General features: G+C 42.4%; 1 protein-coding gene across 2 annotated transcripts; it reads left to right on the top strand.

The window, feature by feature from the left end:
• Window positions 1-470: 470 nt before the first annotated feature.
• On the top strand, window positions 471-10,250 carry LOC117828357. 2 transcript variants are annotated; one of them, XM_034705399.1, is made up of 3 exons: window positions 471-2,249; window positions 2,514-3,112; window positions 9,172-10,250. In XM_034705399.1, the coding sequence occupies exons 1-3, from the start codon at window positions 639-641 to the stop codon at window positions 10,088-10,090; spliced, it is 3,129 nt and encodes a 1,042-aa protein (XP_034561290.1). In that variant the 5' UTR covers window positions 471-638; the 3' UTR covers window positions 10,091-10,250. The 2 variants fall into 2 exon arrangements, with proteins under 2 accessions (XP_034561290.1, XP_034561289.1); XM_034705398.1 differs by having other exon boundaries at window positions 471-3,112.
• The last annotated feature ends 485 nt before the right edge of the window (window positions 10,251-10,735 follow it).

The following is a 10,735-nucleotide window of genomic DNA, read 5'->3' as shown; positions in this document are numbered from 1 at the left end:
TTCTCAGCCAGTCCTCGCCCTTCTCAGTCTCATTTGTCAGGGTTGAATGTGTCCCTCTGACAACACCCTTGGCCCCAGCCTGCGGCCCCACCAGTAAAATTGGTCTAGAACTGCCACTGCAATTGTGTTATTCTATGCTGCAGAATAAAACACAAGGATGCGAGGCAACTGGACAAACTACTGAAAAGACCTGGCACTGTGATTGGAACCAGGCTGGACTCACCGGGGGGCTGTGTTGGAGAGGTGCACACAGAAGAAGCTAGAGGCCATTCTAAATTGCACAGATCATCCACTTCACAACTTCTTTGTGGACCAGAGAGACAGCGGCAGTGGACGGCTCATCTCTGCACTGCAGGACTGAGATACAGAAAATAATTCATCCCTGCAGCCATTAGGCTTCATAACTCTCTAGCCAATGGGAGATGAGCTGACAGACACCTGCTCTATGATGTCATAGTCTCAAGAAGATCAAAGGACGACATTCTGAGCCAGCCTCTATACAGCCATAAAAACTCTTAGTTTTCACCTACGAGTTCACCTACGAGGACACCTACGAGGACTTAGTTGATAAGAGCTGACTGGATTTTCTTCAAGAGCCTTTTTCAAGAAGATATAGACAACCACAAACAAAGAGAGCAATGAACACCCCAAGTGAATTAGAGAGAATGGACCAAAACATAAATGTGGTCACTAAAGACACACTCATCCCAGTTGTCAGCATGTTCCTGGATCAGCTGACGGTGGGAAAGTGGCAAAAACTGGAGACAGGGTATATAGACAAGGAGACAAGAACTATACTAACAGAAATGTGTTTGGATATAATTGAAATAATAGCCAAATCTATGCTAGAGTTGTTTAGGAACAGAATAAAAATGGAGGAGAAGGATTCATCAAGATCTGAAGGATCACAGACGAGCCCTGTTGTTTCAGAGGAGGAAGTGTGCAAGTGTCTGGGTAATCTGGGTGATGTTGTCACACAGACTTTAGCGGAGGTGAACGGTGTAGATGACATCCAGTACTCAGGAACAAAGGAGATGACGAAGCTCATAGTTGCAGGGGTCACAGAGAGAGTCAACTCTGAACTCTCCAAAAGTTGTAGTGGAGAAAATGTTGAGGAACACACCACTGACCCTGGTTTGACAAAGAAAATGGCTGTACATTTAAAAAAGATCCTAAAGAGATGTGCAAAAAAGATGTCGAAGGTGCTTCCGAAAAAGAAGACTCGGCAAGAGGAAAAAATGTCTACATCAGAGCAGGAGGAGCAGGAGACTGTGGACCCGTCTGAGGCTGAGCAGGAAGAGGAGGATATTAAACCAGACAGTTTTGGGACTGAGGTCAACAGTTTCATGTCATCTGTTAGTGAAGTCAAAAACATCTTGGAGGAACAATGGGGACAGATGACTGTTTTTGACAAAGAAAGTCTTATTTCAGAGGAAGAAACGAAGATACTTCTTTCAAGATCATCCAAGGATTCAGGAAAATTAGCAATTGAGATTCTTGAAATCTTAAAATCTGACTTCCAACAGGATGTGGTTGGCACGCCTGGTAAAGAGAGCAAATCAGAGATGGCACAAACCAAAAGATCACTCAGAATAACACTCTGCAGCAAAATCAAGGCTCTCTTTGTCTGCAAATTCGCCAGGGAGGCAATACTGAGGATTATGACAAAATTTAGGAGCAAGCATACCTGCAGTCAAAGAGAGATGGACGAGGAATCATCAATAGAGATGCTTATTGATAGTGTTGATGACCTAGTGAAAGAAATGATCCCACAAGCAGACCAGCATACAGGAAGTGGTTCCAAAGAGATTTGCCTATATGAGAGACTTGCCAGCGACATTTCCAGCGGCAAGCATGAAAGTGTTGCTGAGAAGCTGAGTGATACACTGACAGATCTCCTGTTAATTGGAGAGGATAAGTCTCAGGTGGAGATCCGGACTGAAGTAGACAGTTTCATGAAGCGGATGAGGATCTGGCTAAATCAGCAGGTAAAACAGTGTAAGACAAAGATGGACAATGTGAGCATGGCTGTGAGACAGATAAAGAAAGTTGTGAGCATTCAGCAAGAAGACACAAGTGCTCAAGGGGCAGATAAGGAGACTTTAGACCAAAGTCCAACACCTGAGTGTGATGCAAGCCAAGAGTCCACACCTATGCGTAAGGCAACGAAAAAGTCCATAGCTGAGCGTAACACATCAAAAACATCGACCCCTGAGCCTGAAACATCACCAAGAAACACACCTGATTGGGTACTGCGCCTAAGAAACACACCTGCAGTATGCCAAACATCGACCCCTGAGCGTGAAACATCACCAAGAAACACACCTGATTGGGTACTGCGCCTAAGAAACAAACATTCATCTGCAGTATGCCAAACATCGACCCCTGAGCGTGAAACATCACCAATAAACACACCTGATTGGGTACTGCGCCTAAGAAACAAACATTCATCTGCAGTATGCCAAACATTGACCCCTGAGCCTGAAACGTCACCAATAAACACACCTGATTGGGTACTGCGCCTAAGAAACACACCTGCAGTATGCCAAACATCGACCCCTGAGCGTGAAACATCACCAAGAAACACACCTGATTGGGTACTGCGCCTAAGAAACAAACATTCATCTGCAGTATGCCAAACATCGACCCCTGAGCGTGAAACATCACCAATAAACACACCTGATTGGGTACTGCGCCTAAGAAACAAACATTCATCTGCAGTATGCCAAACATCGACCCCTGAGCCTGAAACGTCACCAATAAACACACCTGATTGGGTACTGCGCCTAAGAAACAAACATTTATCTGCAGTATGCCAAACATCGACCCCTGAGCCTGAAACATCACAAATAAACACACCTGATTGGGTATTGCGCCTGAGAAACAAACATTCATCTGCAGTATGCCAAACATCGACCCCTGAGCCTGAAACATCACAAATAAACACACCTGATTGGGTATTGCGCCTAAGGAACAAACATTCATCTGCAGTATGCCAAACATCAACCCCTGAGCCTGAAACGTCACCAATAAACACACCTGATTGGGTACTGCGCCTAAGGAACAAACATTCATCTGCAGTATGCCAAACATCGACCCCTGAGCCTGAAACATCGCCAATAAACACACCTGATTGGGTACTGCGCCTAAGAAACACACCCACAGTATGCCAAATATCCACACCTGAGCAAGCAGTACGCCAAAGATGCACACCCGAGTGTTCAGCACAACAAAGATCCACACCTGAGAAAAAATCTAGCCAAAGATCCCCCAAAATCCAAGAGTGGGACCAACTGACCTGTGAAATCGTTGTGTCACAGCTGTTACGCGAGCTCCTGAAAGATCTTCCCATCGATCAGTCCCACAGCGCCTACCAAACCATCATAGTCACTTTGAGAGACATGCTCGTGGAGGAGCTAAGTGACTTACCCATCGATGTGGATTTAAGTGCAACAAACATAAAGAAAATATGCAAGAAAGTTGTCAAGACCCTGCACAACAAGGTTGGTGATGGGCCTCTATGGAGGGGCCTGCTGTTACAGGATCAGTCAGTGAAAAGTTGGACCATAGATTCTCTGAGGTGGCATCTTGTACCAAAAACGACCAGCGGAATCAAAAAGTTTTTCCAATCTATGTTCAAGCCATTCACTTCCCTCTTTAAAAAGAACTAGGTAGCCATCGTCGGTTTTAGGTCCATTTCAGGAGTACATGTGAGCCCGCATGTACTCCTGAAATGGTACGGGTTTACTCCGAGTGCTTCGGTTTCCTCCCACAGTAACATCAAATGTCAAAAAATAAAGAAATAAAAAACAAACAAACAAATAAAATAAATTAATAATTCTTTTTTTTCAGAATTAAAAACCAAAATGTATCTGTACAAAATATAAATTCATAACAAATTGTGTGTGTGTGTGTGTATATAATTATCTGTATCTTTGACATAAAGTTAAGTCAAAGTCAACAACAAAGAGATTATGCAATTAAAGAAAAAAGTAGCAAATTTGAGTAAAAGTAAAAAATAAAAGTAAAGACTTTTCAAGGATCCACAGGAACCTCGAGTAAGAATAAGAAGTTGGTCATTATCATTATTTTTCTTATTTTTTATTTTAGATTAAACAGGTTATTTGCATCACAGGCTATATGAAGATATATATCATCCCTAACTGCGTTTTGATATAGTACACAGTAGTCTATATGTCTAGTATATAGGAATGCATGGATGTTTTGCCAGTTTGTTCTCAGCTGGTCCTCGCCCTTCTCAGTCTCATTTGTCAGGGTTGAATGTGTCCCTCTGACAACACCCTTGGCCCCAGCCTGCGGCCCCCCCAGTAAAATTGGTCTAGAACTGCCACTGCTCTGCAAACATTCAGCCTTTTCAGCAGTGACCTTCTGTGGCTTACATTTCCTTGTGGATGGTGTCAATGATCTTATTTCTGGACAACCGTCAAGTCAGCAGTCTTCCCCATGATTGCAGTTGTATATTCTCAACCAGACTAAGATTCATTCATTCATACAAACATAGATGATACAAACATCTATTCAGTTTGACTAGTAGTCAAACATTTACTTCTTGAAATGCATTATGTACTTTATTTTTAAATTGAGTTATACGCCAAAGTTATCCAAAAGGAAAAAAGAGAGATGCTTAAAATATTTTAGTTTAAAAGTAATGAGTCTAGAATATATCAAATTTTCATTTTCTGAAATAAGTGACGTAAAATATCTAACTTTTTTTTGATGCACCAGTTTGAACTGATACAATCAACAGGATTAAAGTGAGAGATGACCAGAACATCTCAAGACTCATGGTAAGCTTAATCACATAACTTAAAAGTACAAAGACTTGGAGATGGAAGTTGGACCATGAATGGTAATATTTGTTTTTTTAATGATTCATGATTGACTGACAAAGTTGCTATGGATTGGAACAAAAATAACAAGAACTATTCTCAGTTAATAAGAAAAAAATCCATCTTCTTTTAAGTCTCAGACTACTATTACAGACTAAAACCACACACTGATTACTTCACATTGAGTGTTGACATTTAGTTCTTTCTTTAAATAAATCTACTTACAGCATCAGACATAAAGATAGATTATGTCTGTCAACTCCAGCTTTATTCACAAGTCCCGAGTTTCTACCTGGACTGTAAATAAAGCAACGCATGGAAGAGGAAGTCTAAGCTGGAAGTCCTTTATGGAACAAGAAGCCACAACACTGTCAGACAATCAACGATAGGTTATGAGATGGGTTTGTTTTTTTGTTTTCATTTTTATCTTCACTGGCTGGATTCCCAAAATGTTTAAGGAATGGAGGAATTTGCATGGACTGTATGAGCGACCATCATGACAGAAAAACACTGACAGATGTATTTTTCTGTACATGACATACTTTCTCAAATTCTTTGTACTGTGTTAGCCCTCAATTTTGATGTATTTATTGTTCAGATTCAAAGAAACCCCTGTCCTTGACGTGTATCTTCCAGGGATAGAAGTAGAAATAGACTCGACCCGATTTCTTCCTCTTCTGATTGGCAGCTTCATTCGTGCCGACAGCCCTCCATGATATCGCCACCTGCTTCTGCAGAGGAACAGAGATATCTCAGGTTCATTTGGCTTGGTTATCTGTCCTCGCTGATTTCTGCAGTCCAGGCAGAGCTCTGGGTACTTATGCCAGAACATTTCCTCCAATAATTACCTGTATTGTACGAAACCTCAACTCAACAGTGAACTTGTGCCTCAGAAAAGATTGGTAATGTCAGGCCAAACACTTATATTTTGCCTACTATCAGCTCTTGTATGCAACTTTTTGAATGTGTCCCTTTCTCAAGCAAAGAGGTATCAGGTGAGCCAATGTTGTGGTTGACACTACAGCATGACTGCTTGTATGATACATGATGAATCTATGGAACAACCTTTGTGCTAGATAATGCTACAATGTGATTATCTTAACTTATTTATGGTAGAAATTACATCAAAGGAGTAACCCCAAACTTCTTATTGAAAGGGTGTTAGATAGATTGGTTAATATACGGGCCTGTGTCCACTAACAGCATTTTGTGTACTGGCAGCACTCCTAACCTAAATCTTAGATGGCTTCTCAGCAGTGCTTACTGCTGCTAGGGCTAAGAAAGTTGCCCCTGAACACTTGATGAAAGAAATTAATAGCAGGGTTATGATACCAAATCTGAAGCAACAAAGACAGAAGTCTGTTAAACTACAAGTATCGAGGGGGTGCCAACCTACAAATATCTAGGCGTACACCTGGACAACAAGTTGGACTGGTCCCTTAACACAGATGCACTCTACAGGAAGGGGCAGAGATCCTTAGACATCTGCAGTAAGATGCTGCAGATGTTTTCAGATCAGTCTGTGGTGTGCAAGTGTGCAGTGGCAGTTCTGGGGAGAGTCCAATAGGGGCCAGTGCCCCTGTATAACTGAACCTGGACCCCCCTGTGGCCCCCCCTCCACACCAAAATAATGTTATGCAATAAAAAAAAGTTTTGGTATCGCGCCAATGTTACAGGCGGAACACATGCGTGTGGCACTTGGTTGCAGTCCCTTAGAGCGCTAAGGGACTCATGTTGAGTGTAAACAGCCAAACAGCTGCTGTCAGTCTGCGTTTTGATATAGTACACAGTAGTCTATATGTCTAGTATATAGGAATGCATGGATGTTTTGCCAGTTTGTTCTCAGCCGGTCCTCGCCCTTCTCAGTCTCATTTGTCAGGGTTGAATGTGTCCCTCTGACAACACCCTTGGCCCCAGCCTGCGGCCCCACCAGTAAAATTGGTCTAGAACTGCCACTGCAATTGTGTTATTCTATGCTGCAGAATAAAACACAAGGATGCAAGGCAACTGGACAAACTACTGAAAAGACCTGGCACTGTGATTGGAACCAGGCTGGACTCACTGGGCGGCTGTGTTGGAGAGGTGCACACAGAAGAAGCTAGAGGCCATTCTAAATTGCACAGATCATCCACTTCACATCTTCTTTGTGGACCAGAGAGACAGCAGCAGTGGAATCTCTGCACTGCAGGACTGAGATACAGAAAATCATTCATCCCTGCAGCCATTAGGCTTCATAACTCTCTAGCCAATGGGAGATGAGCTGACAGACACCTGCTCTATGATGTCATAGTCTCAAGAAGATCAAAGGACGACATTCTGAGCCAGCCTCTATACAGCCATAAAAACTCTTAGTTTTCACCTACGAGTTCACCTACGAGGACACCTACGAGGACTTAGTTGATAAGAGCTGACTGGATTTTCTTCAAGAGCCTTTTTCAAGAAGATATAGACAACCACAAACAAAGAGAGCAATGAACACCCCAAGTGAATTAGAGAGAATGGACCAAAACATAAATGTGGTCACTAAAGACACACTCATCCCAGTTGTCAGCATGTTCCTGGATCAGCTGACGGTGGGAAAGTGGCAAAAACTGGAGACAGGGTATATAGACAAGGAGACAAGAACTATACTAACAGAAATGTGTTTGGATATAATTGAAATAATAGCCAAATCTATGCTAGAGTTGTTTAGGAACAGAATAAAATTGGAGGAGAAGGATTCATCAAGATCTGAAGGATCACAGACGAGCCCTGTTGTTTCAGAGGAGGAAGTGTGCAAGTGTCTGGGTAATCTGGGTGATGTTGTCACACAGACTTTAGCGGAGGTGAACGGTGTAGATGACATCCAGTACTCAGGAACAAAGGAGATGACGAAGCTCATAGTTGCAGGGGTCACAGAGAGAGTCAACTCTGAACTCTCCAAAAGTTGTAGTGGAGAAAATGTTGAGGAACACACCACTGACCCTGGTTTGACAAAGAAAATGGCTGTACATTTAAAAAAGATCCTAAAGAGATGTGCAAAAAAGATGTCGAAGGTGCTTCCGAAAAAGAAGACTCGGCAAGAGGAAAAAATGTCTACATCAGAGCAGGAGGAGCAGGAGACTGTGGACCCGTCTGAGGCTGAGCAGGAAGAGGAGGATATTAAACCAGACAGTTTTGGGACTGAGGTCAACAGTTTCATGTCATCTGTTAGTGAAGTCAAAAACATCTTGGAGGAACAATGGGGACAGATGACTGTTTTTGACAAAGAAAGTCTTATTTCAGAGGAAGAAACGAAGATACTTCTTTCAAGATCATCCAAGGATTCAGGAAAATTAGCAATTGAGATTGTTGAAATCTTAAAATCTGACTTCCAACAGGATGTGGTTGGCACGCCTGGTAAAGAGAGCAAATCAGAGATGGCACAAATCAAAAGATCACTCAGAATAACACTCTGCAGCAAAATCAAGGCTCTCTTTGTCTGCAAATTCGCCAGGGAGGCAATACTGAGGATTATGACAAAATTTAGGAGCAAGCATACCTGCAGTCAAAGAGAGATGGACGAGGAATCATCAATAGAGATGCTTATTGATAGTGTTGATGACCTAGTGAAAGAAATGATCCCACAAGCAGACCAGCATACAGGAAGTGGTTCCAAAGAGATTTGCCTATATGAGAGACTTGCCAGCGACATTTCCAGCGGCAAGCATGAAAGTGTTGCTGAGAAGCTGAGTGATACACTGACAGATCTCCTGTTAATTGGAGAGGATAAGTCTCAGGTGGAGATCCGGACTGAAGTAGACAGTTTCATGAAGCGGATGAGGATCTGGCTAAATCAGCAGGTAAAACAGTGTAAGACAAAGATGGACAATGTGAGCATGGCTGTGAGACAGATAAAGAAAGTTGTGAGCATTCAGCAAGAAGACACAAGTGCTCAAGGGGCAGATAAGGAGACTTTAGACCAAAGTCCAACACCTGAGTGTGATGCAAGCCAAGAGTCCACACCTATGCGTAAGGCAACGAAAAAGTCCATAGCTGAGCGTAACACATCAAAAACATCGACCCCTGAGCCTGAAACATCACCAAGAAACACACCTGATTGGGTACTGCGCCTAAGAAACACACCTGCAGTATGCCAAACATCGACCCCTGAGCGTGAAACATCACCAAGAAACACACCTGATTGGGTACTGCGCCTAAGAAACAAACATTCATCTGCAGTATGCCAAACATCGGCCCCTGAGCGTGAAACATCACCAATAAACACACCTGATTGGGTACTGCGCCTAAGAAACAAACATTCATCTGCAGTATGCCAAACATCGACCCCTGAGCCTGAAACGTCACCAATAAACACACCTGATTGGGTACTGCGCCTAAGAAACAAACATTCATCTGCAGTATGCCAAACATCGACCCCTGAGCCTGAAACATCACAAATAAACACACCTGATTGGGTATTGCGCCTGAGAAACAAACATTCATCTGCAGTATGCCAAACATCGACCCCTGAGCCTGAAACATCACAAATAAACACACCTGATTGGGTATTGCGCCTAAGGAACAAACATTCATCTGCAGTATGCCAAACATCAACCCCTGAGCCTGAAACGTCACCAATAAACACACCTGATTGGGTACTGCGCCTAAGGAACAAACATTCATCTGCAGTATGCCAAACATCGACCCCTGAGCCTGAAACATCACCAATAAACACACCTGATTGGGTACTGCGCCTAAGAAACACACCCACAGTATGCCAAATATCCACACCTGAGCAAGCAGTACGCCAAAGATGCACACCCGAGTGTTCAGCACAACAAAGATCCACACCTGAGAAAAAATCTAGCCAAAGATCCCCCAAAATCCAAGAGTGGGACCAACTGACCTGTGAAATCGTTGTGTCACAGCTGTTACGCGAGCTCCTGAAAGATCTGCCCATCGATCAGTCCCACAGCGCCTACCAAACCATCATAGTCACTTTGAGAGACATGCTCGTGGAGGAGCTAAGTGACTTACCCATCGATGTGGATTTAAGTGCAACAAACATAAAGAAAATATGCAAGAAAGTTGTCAAGACCCTGCACAACAAGGTTGGTGATGGGCCTCTATGGAGGGGCCTGCTGTTACAGGATCAGTCAGTGAAAAGTTGGACCATAGATTCTCTGAGGTGGCATCTTGTACCAAAAACGACCAGCGGAATCAAAAAGTTTTTCCAATCTATGTTCAAGCCATTCACTTCCCTCTTTAAAAAGAACTAGGTAGCCATCGTCGGTTTTAGGTCCATTTCAGGAGTACATGTGAGCCCGCATGTACTCCTGAAATGGTACGGGTTTACTCCGAGTGCTTCGGTTTCCTCCCACAGTAACATCAAATGTCAAAAAATAAAGAAATAAAAAACAAACAAACAAATAAAATAAATTAATAATTCTTTTTTTTCAGAATTAAAAACCAAAATGTATCTGTACAAAATATAAATTCATAACAAATTGTGTGTGTGTGTGTGTATATAATTATCTGTATCTTTGACATAAAGTTAAGTCAAAGTCAACAACAAAGAGATTATGCAATTAAAGAAAAAAGTAGCAAATTTGAGTAAAAGTAAAAAATAAAAGTAAAGACTTTTCAAGGATCCACAGGAACCTCGAGTAAGAATAAGAAGTTGGTCATTATCATTATTTTTCTTATTTTTTATTTTAGATTAAACAGGTTATTTGCATCACAGGCTATATGAAGATATATATCATCCCTAACTGCGTTTTGATATAGTACACAGTAGTCTATATGTCTAGTATATAGGAATGCATGGATGTTTTGCCAGTTTGTTCTCAGCTGGTCCTCGCCCTTCTCAGTCTCATTTGTCAGGGTTGAATGTGTCCCTCTGACAACACCCTTGGCCCCAGCCT

Source organism: Notolabrus celidotus, chromosome 16 (assembly GCF_009762535.1).
Source record: "Notolabrus celidotus isolate fNotCel1 chromosome 16, fNotCel1.pri, whole genome shotgun sequence".
In the NCBI taxonomy this organism is placed as follows: domain Eukaryota; kingdom Metazoa; phylum Chordata; class Actinopteri; order Labriformes; family Labridae; genus Notolabrus; species Notolabrus celidotus.
Note: the sequence above shows the minus strand (reverse complement) of the source record. Positions and strands in the feature narration are given on the sequence as shown.